Source organism: Corvus kubaryi, unplaced genomic scaffold, assembly GCF_017639235.1.
Source record: "Corvus kubaryi isolate FWS band 111438036 unplaced genomic scaffold, C.kubaryi_AGA036_p1.0 66, whole genome shotgun sequence".
NCBI lineage: Eukaryota > Metazoa > Chordata > Aves > Passeriformes > Corvidae > Corvus > Corvus kubaryi.
This window is the reverse complement of record NW_024582054.1, coordinates 18133827-18147175: the sequence shown is the minus strand read 5'-3', so window position 1 is coordinate 18147175 and position 13349 is coordinate 18133827. Positions and strand designations below refer to the sequence as shown.

General features: G+C 35.9%; 1 protein-coding gene across 12 annotated transcripts in view; it reads right to left on the bottom strand.

The window, feature by feature from the left end:
* Positions 1-203: 203 nt before the first annotated feature.
* Positions 204-13349, bottom strand: part of FLRT2 (fibronectin leucine rich transmembrane protein 2) — a 66813-nt gene continuing 53667 nt past the window's right edge. For all 12 annotated transcript variants that reach the window (XM_042048308.1, XM_042048309.1, XM_042048311.1 and 9 more), the window contains one exon: positions 204-12061. In XM_042048308.1, the coding sequence (XP_041904242.1) occupies positions 9667-11652 (1986 nt within the window). In that variant the 5' untranslated portion in view covers positions 11653-12061 and the 3' untranslated portion in view covers positions 204-9666. The remainder of the gene's footprint in view (positions 12062-13349) is intronic.

Here is a 13349-nt window from a genome sequence, read left to right as displayed (position 1 = left end):
TATACTACAGATATGCATACTATATTTGTATATTTGAGTATTTTAATATACATAAACATAAACCATATAAATACAGTATGATTGTGCATGTGTGTGTGTGTCTTATATATGTGTAAAATGGTGATAAACCAATAGTGCAGTGGACAGATACAGAGTAAATTACTACTAGAGCAGACCAAAAATGCAGGCAATGAGAAAAGAGCTTTGTTTTTCTTGTTTTAATCTTAAATGTAAACACTTAGATAACCATATGAGGCATCAAGCAGCAATCTGTCCTCTAAACCAGTCATTCTAGAGAAGGTTGATGTGACATAGAAGAAATGAGGCAAAAGCAATGGAAATTGTGAGATTGGTGTGTTTGGATTTTTCGTAGACTGGATATAAGCTGAATTGATATCACAGTAGAAGATAATTACTTTATGACAAATGTTTCACTGAATTGGCAGTATTTCTGTAGCTTAGCTTTACTGGGTAATCATCACAGCTTGAAGGTATAATTGTTTTGTAGAAACCTTTTCCTTATGTTGTGACAAATAAGCAATAGTACAAACTGCTTAGTTTTAGTTTTTAAGAAAATTAATTTGACAAGAAATAAGGCAGAAAAGGAATAGACATCTAAACTAGTGTCTGATCTGATGGCTAACATAATGATCACATCTGCTGTGGATTGGAATTTTGCCTGCAAGGACCTTACTAATATTTGCCTTGATTAAAGGAGAGTCGTCGAAAATGTGACCTTTCAAACCCACCTTGTTGTGCCTCTTGAACATTGTCGTGTAGCTGGCACTCCAGAACTTACACAAAAGAGCAATTAAAGACTGGCAAAACAAAGTAAAACCCAGATCCTTCCTGGCTTTTATGGGCATGGGTTTTGCCTTTTGACACAAGCCCTCCAAGAGCATGAACCTCAGTGAAGATACCTTAGTAGGGTCCTGGACAAACCAAAGGTCCTATATAATGATGCAGAACACCTGTAATTTGCTACATCCCTCATGGTATGATTCAGCTCTACTTCTGCCAGCTTCCATAGTCATCAATGCCATGACTGCAGGTATTTTCCTTCTGTTCTGGACAGCTTGTTTCTTGAGGGAGATCTCTGTGAAGTAGCTGTCTTTCCTCCTTGATCACTACAAAAAGGAATCTGATACCTAAGGAAGAAGAAACCTTTGTTTCCTTCTCTTTGTGCAGGTACTACTAATAATCTGTAAAACTGAACCTATGAACCCAAAGTTCCTATAACCACAAACCTGAGTTTACTCAGTGTTTCCAGCTCAAATTCCCAGCATGACTATTGTAACTAAAGGTTGAAAAATAATTCAACTGAAAATTGATATCAAAATTCTTTAAGATAATTTTTGTTAACTCAGTATTCTTAAATTTTTTTCTGTTAGAAAGAATACAGTCTTACCACTGCTGTAATTACAGCAGAAAATAGTTAATATTTGCTCTACTTCAAATTTGCTCCATTTTTGTAAAGTTAAATTATAAAAAGGAAAACCAAAACAAAATCAGAAAGCTCTACACATACACTTGCTACTTGTTTCTCATGAAAGCAAGTACTGCACATAAAGTAGACTATTCCTCAAAATCTTCATAGTTGATAAAATAAATCTGTGCATGCAAAAGCTTCCAATAAACATCATGAAAAAAAAAAAGAAAACACTGGCTTCAAAACTAATCTGCAATGAAGATGTAAGTAAAAAGCTATCTAAACTCCTTTCTTGTGAACTGGAAATAGAATATATGCTCACTAGGGATGGGAAATATGAAAAGCTTCAATACTTTTATGAACTTTTTTTTTTAATTGCATAAAGTACTTAACTGCATACTATTATAATAACTATTATGATATGGCATATCTCCCCTTACATTTCCACTTATTTTTCTAAGTAATATATCTTTGACAACTCATTATGTGCTTTTTGTCAGGTGTAGTGTTTTCTTGAAAATTAAATAATTTTCGTGCCTTGCTTCTGCAGTCCTCACTTGCAAACACATGCCAGTGCCCTGCTTTCCTTTTTTTCCTTTCTTCTTTCCTTTCTCTTTCCTTTTATTTACTACAGCTAAATCTTTGAGCTAATACTATGCACTTTCTGTAACTACTCATTTAAAGAGATTACAGATATTTATGAAGAGTTAAATATTTTGGAATATTGCACATGTGTTAGAAGTGGATTTCATCTGAAGAGTCTGAAAACTGTAAAGGAATTTTAAAATTATATCACAAATATATGTGTATAGCATATGCGTATGTATTTTATCATGTCCATAAAATGTCATTAAAAAGGAATATCTCTATGTTCTGTCCATCATTATTGCTGCATTTCATCTTCACAGAACAAAATCTGCTTTCCGTCATCACAAGCTGGTATTTTTGAAGTAGGAAAATTATATTATTCCATGTTTGGACACGTTATTCCAGTAATCATCAGAAAGAATTTGATTTATCTATGTGGTCACCTGTTCAAAGTTTATAGGAGTGGAACTATTGATTTCACTCAAGAAATACACCATTTTTTCACAGAATCTTTCTGGCAACTGTGCTTTACCAGAATTGTTTTGTCCTGCTTAGTGCTAGTAATTTAGCACGGAGGCTTCTTGCCCAGAGGGTGTTAAAGCTGTAAACACCCATGGATATCTGAGTTGGATTTTTGCATAATAATTTATATACTGTCTTAATTCTTCAGGGCATTCTATGCTTAGTAAAACAGGATAGTGTTATCAACATGACTTTTGTTCTTCAGCCAACTCCTTTCTATGTGGAGAAGGTAAATAATAGACACACTGAACAAAGTCAAGTCTCTCATTCGGTATAAGATGCCCCCACCAAAATGTAACTATTCTATAAACTCTTAATATTCATACATGCATTTTTTTTTTCAGTCACAACTTAGCCATAATATGGAGTTATAAGCAAAAAAGCATGTGTTTATGTGAAAAAGAAGGTTCTTGCTATGCTCAGTGTCCCATTTGTGTTTTAAATGTCCTTATTTTCCATGGCTTTATATTGACCAGTGTTGCTCAGTACATACTTATCTCCCCCATCATTTTCTGTACAGTCTATTTCACAGCTTTCCCAGCTTTTCATAAGAGAGATGTAGGCCTACTGCCTTACTCAGTTGATGTACTTTATTTGGAGATACATAGTGTGACGTTACACCATGTGTCATATTGCATGCGTTTACTAATTGTTCTGTTATATATTATTGTGATTTATAGCTGAAATCAGTGGGGTCAGGATTTCACCATTAAAAATGTATTAATTTGTTTTAGAAATGAAAATTATTGCTAAAAATTCACCAAGTCTCTCTCTCTCTGTGTAATGGAAGTATTTTAGTGAATTTTAGTTTCTGCCTTTGTTGACAGTGGCATTTCAAGCAGAATTTTAATTGAAATATTTGTTTCATACTTTAATGGTGGAATGCAGTTTCTCCATGTGGTTCCATAACTCCACTTCAATGGAAGAACTCTTTTTAAAGTGAAATATTAAAAATTTTTGACTGAACAATAATGACAAATACTCCTCCATGTGCTTTCTTCGGGAGATCCTTGTAGCTAAATCCTCTGTACACCAGAAATTTATACACAATTGCACATGTGTATGAACAACTCCAGATAATTGAGCTTAAAAGTATTAAAAATAAAGTTTTATCTTTACTACAATAAATAACTTTGGGTTATTAAAAGATTACCTGATGAAGTCAGTCATTGTCGACTCTTTGTGACAGAAAATATTGTCAATTGAAAATGATCATGCCTTCATTGTCAGAAAGACATAACTGATTGCAAGTATTTGTCATTTTCATTATCTATATTGTCCACCTTCCTATGGTAAAGCAAGTAGGTTTAGTTACCAGGGTCTCAGGTTCAGTAGAAACATCAAATGAGGGGAAGCATATTACAGGGGGAAAAGGGCAGGACTAGGTTGACTCGGACCAGCCCCCAGTAATTTTACATTATTTTCGGGGGTTAAGAAAGAGAGTAAGATAATTTGTTGAGGAACTGTAAACTCAGCAATATTAAATTTCTAAGCTTTGAAATAACATAGCTAGCAATATTCAATATCTCACTTTCTGGTAAAGCAAAAAAATTAGTTCTTGTATATGGAAGTAGAAGAGGGTTAATTTCCATTTCTAAGTAGCCAAAGCATCTCTTTATATATAGAGTATATATTACCATATATGTTATGTATAAGATTTGCTTTATACAAAAATTTATTAAGGCTTATGTATGAATGTTGTGCATTCTGAAAATTCAAGAACAATTTTGAAGGGAGAATTGGGAAAAAAATCATATTTCATGTCAAGCAAACAGATTAAATAGATAATAATAGTTAAAAGACAGATTCATTATTGTCATGGATGAATGTCAAATGCATTTATCAAATGGCTATGCATATAATGAGTCACAGCTTCCACATATATATATTTGTTATAGACATGTGTAGCTCCTTAAGTGTACCTATTAATTGCAAACACTGGAGTACAGTCTGTTCTCATTTTACATTGCTTTTCTATATGCATATCAGAAAGAGATAACCTTTTAAAGATAAGATTATATCTGAGAAACTGAGGTAACAAATTATTTAACTCTTCGAGAGACAGATGATACTTGTCTTTTAGAAACTGAAGAGAGGATTGAACAGACAGTAGAAATCTGAAAATATCTCCATGAATGAAAGTACAAAAGATTGATAATTTTTGTCCCTTTCAGATACCCACATCCTTATTTTAATTAACTTGCTCATATAAATACAGCAAGATTGTTGTATTTTTTTAAATAACTCTTTACTGAATATGTCAACAAGATAATATATAGTGTATAGTGAGGTTTTGAAGTTAACAATGCGTGCAACATGGCAGATTGCAGAAAACAGATAACGCAGACTTCAAACCATCTATTTTTCCATGTTAAAGATAGAAAGTATACCAAACACAGAACAGAATCAAGTGTGCATATCTCAGTTAAAATCAATTTTATGAAAGATCATCTTCAGATATTTGGGACCAACTCATGATAACAATTTTTTTAGTAGCTTATCTGTTTCTGAAAGGATCAGAATTCAGCTCTCATGAGGCACATTTCCACAGAGCCCCAGTGCAATAAAAGGTTGCCAAATCTCTTCTGTGCTAGTTTTCCATATGGACTACTAGCCAGTGTCCTTTTAAAGAGCAAAATATTCTCTACTGTACAAAAGTTTAATGCCAAATGCTTCAATATTGCCTGTAGTATCATCTGGAATACAAAGTGCCCTGTTCAATAGAGTTCAGGGAAGGAGTGATCATCAGCTTCCTGGGATTATCTCTGTGTTTAGAAGAGAGCATCAGGCAGGATTTGATGAGGTTCAGAGCCAGTAACTTTTGGTTTTGGCACTCACTTCTGTTTTGTTTTTCCACTGAGCTGTAAAGATAAGTCATGTGTAAAACCATTATTCTCATGTTCTAAAGAAAAACTTTAATCTCCATGTTAAATTTAAGGTGAGGAAGTACTATAAATGTAGAATTCAATGGGAATTAACCACTTTACTGTCAAAAGCTGAGACTGAACTTTCACTTCAATGTCATTAGTAAAGTGCCTTATGTAGACCCTTAAAACAATAATATCAATATGCATAAAGTTTTTTTGTTTGCAAAATTGAAATCAATAAATTTTTCAGACTCAGAAAATTTCTCTCATGAAAAAAGAAAATGATTGAGAGAAAAAAATATACTTTAGTAGCAAATAGCGTATGTCATTTCATTTGTCTGTTTTACATGACATTCACTGTAGTCCTTTATTGGCTTACAGGGAAAACTGCTAATATCTTTTCAGTTCAAAGTAGATTATTCGCTAAATATTCTTATAAAGAAATTCAGTAATAATGTTCCAATAAGAACCTGTTAACACAAAGTCCATGCATTAATCAGGTGTTTGTTTCTGCCAGCAAGCCACATGCAAGGAACACTTGTTAAAGTGACAGAATCCATGAAAGTAAGGACCTGTTTGTAAATAAATACATCTTCAGAAGGAAAGCAAGCACTGGGAACAGCAGTGTCGTGATATTTCTTTAATGCAATTTCGCTTAAACTCTTGTTTTATTCTATTCACCAATCTTTCTGCACATCTATGGTAACTATTAGCTGTATACAATGGAAGATGGGTGAGATTTTGTCTGAAAACAAATAATTTCTCCCTAGATCCAATGAACTTGATCAAATCAGGACTTAAAAGCGAACATTTTGGGTGAGTTGTATATACACATATTTGGCATTTCTGCTCTATAGCCTTTACTTATTATATGTGGTCAGATATTTGTCCTATGTGAAGATCACCCAGTTTTTACAAAGCCCAAGGAAAAAGCTACTAATCTTAAACTTTACACTGTCAAAAGATCATTGTCCATTTTTAACACCGACTTTTTCTTAATACTTTACCTAGTGAAATTTGCTCATTATGTATTTATCTAGGTGGGACCTGAAATGAAATCTCAGATGTTTGTGTGACTGGCACGTTGAGAAGTCCCAAATTCTGTTGTAGGTTGAAATACATTAACTGTTTTGGAGCTAAGGAACAATTAGAATTTGGAGAAACATTCTTCAAATGAAACATATTCAGTTGACTACACCTCTGAATTTTTTAGGTAATATTCCCAGCTCTATCCACAAATTTTTGTATGAGGGACTTGCTGTGTTTTTTTCCAGAAGAGTCTTTATAGTAAAGAAACTTTTGACAGTATCCCATAAAAATAGATATATTTTTGTTCATACTGAAAACAAACATAAACTATGCCATCTTTAATATCATTGTGGTTTTTAGGTAAGCGAGTAATAGTCTACATATTATATATATATATATATATATATGTATATATATATATGTATATGTATATTTCACCATTCAAGATCAAAATGAACAGTTTGTGAATGCCTTCTGTTTTGACCCTATTAGATAAGCAATCAGATTTGTTGTCATCAGGTTGGGCTTGTGGATCACTCACCTGTAGTACAGGCCAAACTCCCTGAATAAGTCAATTGCTACAAATAAGGTGCCTATGGTATACTGAGGTCTAGAACAGAAGATTCCTCCTGCATCAGTCATTGAAGTAAAAAATACTAGTAAGCATGTAGTTTCAAAGGAGGCCTTTTGAAATTAAACGTACAACCAGCTATTTCATTGAAATTAAATACTATGTCCACACCCAATGGGAATCTCTGGCTCTGCTTAACTTCAAGAAAACTCCAGCATGCAATAGAAGCATGCAGAAGCACAACTATTTGCTGATTGTCTTTTGAGCTGTGACACCTACAATATGTTAAGCAAAACAAAACAAACAAAAAAAAGCAACAAAAACCCATCAAAACTAAAAGCCAAAGCCCAAAAGTATTGATCTCATCATCATCTTCAGTAAATAGATCACAGAAAAAAACCTCACTTTGGCATAGACATTTCTACCTAGAATTATGCCATTTGAAATCATATGATAAACTTTTAATCAGCAAAATTTTAGTGACTTAACTATTCTAGTAGTCAAACAGGTTGCTTAGAATACCTGCTATAGCTGAAGAAAATAGCACATATGTAGGATATAGAGCAGAATTTAAAAACGTGATTTTAAAAGATGTTGGTGGGAGGATGTGGTTCCTTATAAAATGGTTGTACTTTGCCATCAATCATAACTGGGTTCATTTTGTCATTGCAGAAAATGAGTGTTATCATGTGATCTGAATTGAAGGAATACATGCTTATAGACTGCTGAGTTTCAAGAATGGGCTGAGTGAAATGAGCAAAAGAAAGGACTAAAACACTCTCTTGCAGCATAAGGAGCTTCATAAAGTGAAAAGTCTAAGCATTCCAACATGAAAGTGCTTCGGCCTTTACTTCACATGCAGCAACTTCCTGTCTATCCCTAAGTGGTCACTGTAAAATGTTCTCCCTTCAGTTCCCTACTACCTCAGGGAAGTTTCGTCTCTTTTTTTTCTGTTGGTTTTTTTTTTTCCAATGTGATGTGAACTTTAGTTTGTCCCAAAGCTCAGGAGAAAATTAGCTACATTAAAAAGCAAACTGAAAAAAACCCAAAGAATTAGACTCCACCACTGAGCTGGCAAGAATACCACCATTCTTGACAGTCATTGAGTTCAGGCTGGCTGAACCATTATGTAATTTTGAGAGCTGCATTATGGTTTTAATGCAAGCATGATGTTTTGTGTCGTGCATGTAAAGCTCAAGGACTGAGAAGGTATTGCAGCTAAAGATTCTGAGGGTATAAAAAAGCAAATTCTAAACCCACCTACTGCTTGTGAAGCAGAAATCATTATGGAAAACTTGAAAATGCTTTAGGTAAAAGAAGGGTAATTCAGGGGGACACAGTGTACTTGTGTTCTCAAAATTTCTCAGTCAATCAAATGCTTAACTAATGTTAGTCTCTGTATGCTTTAATTGGGGAGGAAAAAAAGCAAAGCAAACAAACAAAACCCACCAGAATCTGTACATGATGTTCACCACTGAAAATATTTTAGTTCATAATAGCCCTGGAGATCTTTCCAGGACTAAATAAATTTTTATAATATGTTTCTTGTTTTTTTTCTCTTTTTTTCTTTTTTTTCCCTATTTCTCCATGCTGAACATAACTCAGACCCTTAAGTCAAACAAAGCTTGAACCATACAAACTAATAGTAAAACCTTTCCATTATCATTATATGTTGCACCATGTTTTCAGCAATACACACTTTTAGATTTGAAATTGTACTTGAATACTGCAGAGCTGGGAGCACTCAACATTTCCCTCATTCTGGTTTTACCAGAACACGCTGTGTCAACAAATGCTTCTCTATTAAAAAGAGGTGCAACTTAATGACAGCTCTCTGTCACATTCTGTTACATAACGTTCACCTCCCACTGAGAAGATAGAATGGTCAGAGAATGCCCAAAGCTTCTTAATTATAAGGAAAAGCAGGAACAGTTTCTAAGATAAAGTATCTAGTACTGGGGGACATTTTCAGAGCAACTTTTGCAAATAGAAATCAAGGTCACTTTGAGTTTGACACTGAGCTCCTTCTATGTTTCCTGTTCCAAGTAGATTGAGAGAAAACTGATCAAACAAGAAAGTAGCGTTTTTGGCAGCACTCAGAACTCCAGCTTTCAGTTGGAGGTGAGAAATGCAGAACTGACAAATAGGAATGGATGTATTTCCAATTGTTTGAAGCTCAACAGCAGTTGCTGGGTTCAAGTCACAAGGGTTGTACCCATTTTATCTGAATTGCTTTTGTCTGTTCCTAGTGACCCTGTTTTAATATGCACTTATTTTCCTGTATTCCAGGACACGTAGAAACTTAACATCCCTCAGACAGCTTCGACAGCAAAGTGGTTAATGTTTGAAGAATGAGTCATTCTTTCCTTTGCCATGACATTGGGTTCTTATTGTACAACCCTGTACAGTACTCAGCAATATTTTTTAAAGATTTAAAAAGCAAAGAGTTACAAAACCATTTGCAATTAACTTGAAATAGAAAAGATAGCACTTTTTTTAAATCCCATTATATAGTACACCGTATAAATTACAGAGTATTCAAATGCATAAATGCATCTGTTTAACATTTATCAAATGTAATTTTTTTCATTGTTGTTGGGGGGCTTATTTTTTCTAGAGTTTTTTCTCCTTGTCCTGGAAACCCCCATCTTCCCTCACTATCACGTATGACAGTGCTCCAGGTCTGAGACATTGCTGTTGCAGTATCGCATGTTGTTGGGGATGTGGCAGTCTGTGTAGTTAATGCCCCCGTTTGGGGTATAAATGGGCTGCAGTCTGAAATCTCCTTTAAGGAGCTGATCATTATTTAAGGAGACAATCTGGAAGCTGGTTTCCGTCATCTCCAGGATGGAGTTGTCCTTCTTGGTCCCTGCCTCACAGTAGTCATCTTTCCGACGGCCGCGGTTGTATTTCCACTTCTGGGAGGTGTAACGACCTTTTTTGTGCATATGCCAGCAAAAAATGCTGAGCAAGACCACAAGGACAAATATCACTGCACCCCCAATCAACCCTGCCAGCAGAAATGGGGAGCCTAGGTTCTGAGAAGTTGTCTGTTCATGGCTGGAAGGGATGTTGCTGCCATTCAAAAAGGAAGCCTTGGTTGTGGCTTCTGAACAGACAGTGTCTTCTCCAGTTTGGTAATTGTTATAAGTATCCAGTGGAACCAAACAAATCCGATAAGTGGATTTGGGCTCCAGATTTACCAAGCTTGATTGCTGCTTCTCGCCACTGATTATTCGTTCATGAACAATTCCTCCCACCAGACTATGGCCCATTTTAACCCATGTGAGTTTATATGCCATCACGCTAAAAAGTGACATCCAGTTGACTTGGATGCAAGTGTCATTGACAAAATGGATGGAGAGCTGAATCCATTCAGACAAAGGAGGTGTCACCCTTTCTCTGTCCTCTCTGACAGGCACAGTGGGGAGTGTGGCTATGATGGGAGTGAGAGGATTATATTTATTACTTGAGGGGGGAAATGATGAGCTGGGAACTAATGTAGTTGGCATGGTTGTAGCTGGGACGGGGGTGATGATTAGTGGCAGACCAGGGGTGGTGGTGGGGCATGACAACATATTCATGTTGAGCTCCCTGACTGCCATACCTCGGACCTGCTCTGGTCCCTGGCACATAAAACCCCGTACATTGATGGAAGCAGGAATAAATTTGAGCCATTCAGTGACCCACTTAATGCTGCAGTCACATAACCAAGGATTATTCCTTACAGTGAGTTGTCTCAGATTATGGAGATTATCAAATACTCCCTTTGCCAACATCCGAAGTTGATTGTTGGAAATATCAAGACGTTCCAGTTTGTGGAGGTTTGAAAAGGCTGTAAGTGGTATATGGGTTATCTGGTTGTCCTGCAAATAAAGTCTTAGCAGATGTGTACCTGGAAGATCGGGAGGAGGGTAAGTCAGTGAATTCCGAACTATTGAGAATTCCTTGAGCTTGGAGAGGTGGCTAAAGGTGCCTTCAGCTATGCCTTTATTAGTAAGGAGATTGCCATCCACGATCAGGCGCTCCAGACTTGTAAGATTCTGGAAGGCCAGGTCTGAAATGACAGCAATTCGGTTTTCATCTACTCGAAGTTCTTGTAAGTCCAGCGGAAGGCCTACTGGCACACTACTTAAGTGATTCTTGGACAAGAACAGAAGCTTGAGGCTGATGGCTTCCTGGAACGCCCCATCCTCAACGCCAACAGTGGAGATGGAGTTGTCATCCAGGTGCAGTTCTTCCAGCTTCAAAAGCTGAGCAAGAGCAGCACGTGAAATGGTCTGAATGTTGTTTTCCTGCAGGTGGAGAACCCTGACATTCTTGGGCAGGTTCATGGGGAATTCATCCAATTGGTTGCCATACAGGTAGACTGTGTGCACAGACTGGACATTGTGCAACTCTGCAGGAAATCCAGCATTATTAATTTGGTTATTATGGAGGTAGAGGACGGTTACACCCTCTGGTATCCCAAGAGGCACTGAGGTCAAGCTTCGCTCATTACAGTAGACAAAGTTTCGGTCACAGCGGCACACTTTTGGGCAGGCCAAAATTTTGGAGACCTGTATGTAGAGCCCCAGGGAAAAGATAAGCCATGATTTCATGAGAAGAGCCCAATCTGTGGGCCACATTTTAGTCCACGAACCCATTTCTAATTTAAAGAAATAAAGTACCAAATTGTTTAACAACTGATTACAATAATAAAGCACAGGTAACAAAATCTCAGGTCATTAAATTGGCTTCTATTTATGTCCAGTGTTCAGGCCAGAGTTAAAGTCCTGGAGGCTAAGCATAAAACAATCCTTTTCTAATTGGCCTACCTCCTACTTTTGAAAAGGAAAACACAGTCTTATTAGCCTGGGTTACAAAGTTTGTTGCCTTCCTCCATGTGTGCTGAAAGAATCAGTAGCCATGTCTTTGAAGACGAATAACAGCTTACTTTACAGCTACCAAAAGTCTCTGTGCCTGGAGGGATATTTCACTGAAGTCTGTTGGTGTCTGTCAGCTTTCTGAAGTCAGCAAAGTCCTCATATCAGCTATCTGCCAGTTCTGGCCTGCCTGTAAAAGGAAAGAGAAAAGAAAATCTGAATAGCATGGAAAGTTTAATAGGGAAGAACAAGCCCATCAGAAGACTATTCTAAGGCTGATGGATTTCTGGGGGAAAAAGGGACAAAAAGGCATTAATATTAAATATTATCTTAATATTACTGTTAAATAATCTTGAAATAGATTTAATGCAAAGTCGTTGCAATGACTGAAGGACTTGCAGTGACTTCACTGAAGGTCAGATCTATCACTTTCATTTGCATACTATACCTTCTCTTTGTCCTCTCACAGTCTGTTTAAAATTCTAAAACTAAAAACAGCCCAAAACCTAAACTATTTAACTGAAATTTTTTGCTCAGGTAATTATTTTTCTTTTTCAGAGCCACTGACTTCAATGACTGCTATTCCCTGATGCCTGACAGAGTAGACTCTGGGCTGTATTATTTAATCACACTCTATGTTTTTTTTCATTTCCTACCAGACTCTGGAATATTCTGCTTCTATTTCTGTAATACCATTTCATATATTGTCCGAATTAATGCACACTGCCAGATTATTGTACCTCACTTTAGTGAATTAGAGGCTTATGAGGAGAGTCTTTTATGATATGTATGGTAGTCCACAAATGTAAGATATCCTGCTGTAAGACATTTATTTGCTAAAACTATCGTCTTGTTATTGGTTCTGATGTGAACTGTGCTGTCAATAGATTTCAGAACTTGCTTTACACTAAATGAAACCGGCTCACATCTGCTACATTATTGTTTTAGGAGATCAGCTCAAACTATGGCAGTTTTTCAGAACGTTTCCTTTGAAACCATAAAGGTTAGATACGTCTTTTAATTTTGCTGCACAGTTATCTGTGAATGGCTACATAAACAATTCAGTCTGTAAGCATGCTTTTTATGTTCCCAGCTACTATTTATTATTCAGATCTATAACCAAATATTCCCGCTCTCTAAAGCATGCAATGAAAGGTACTGTATTGTTTGATGTTTTCTTGTCTTATGCTGTTTCCAATGATTAAAAAAAAAAAAGCCCTGCATTATACATAGTTGGACCTAATGAAGGACATAAACCTTGGCAAGTACAAAGCATGTGCAGATCTTAGGGTTTTCAATTGCAGTGACATAAGCACAGTAATTTTCCAGGTTTTGTTTATTCAGATCGTAACTCATTGGCTGGGATTTCAAGAAAATACAATTTTAGTGAACAAAAGTATTCTGTTTCAAAATGGTGCTCACTTATCTATTTATGTATTTATTATTATTATTATTATATTTATATTTATTTTTATTTA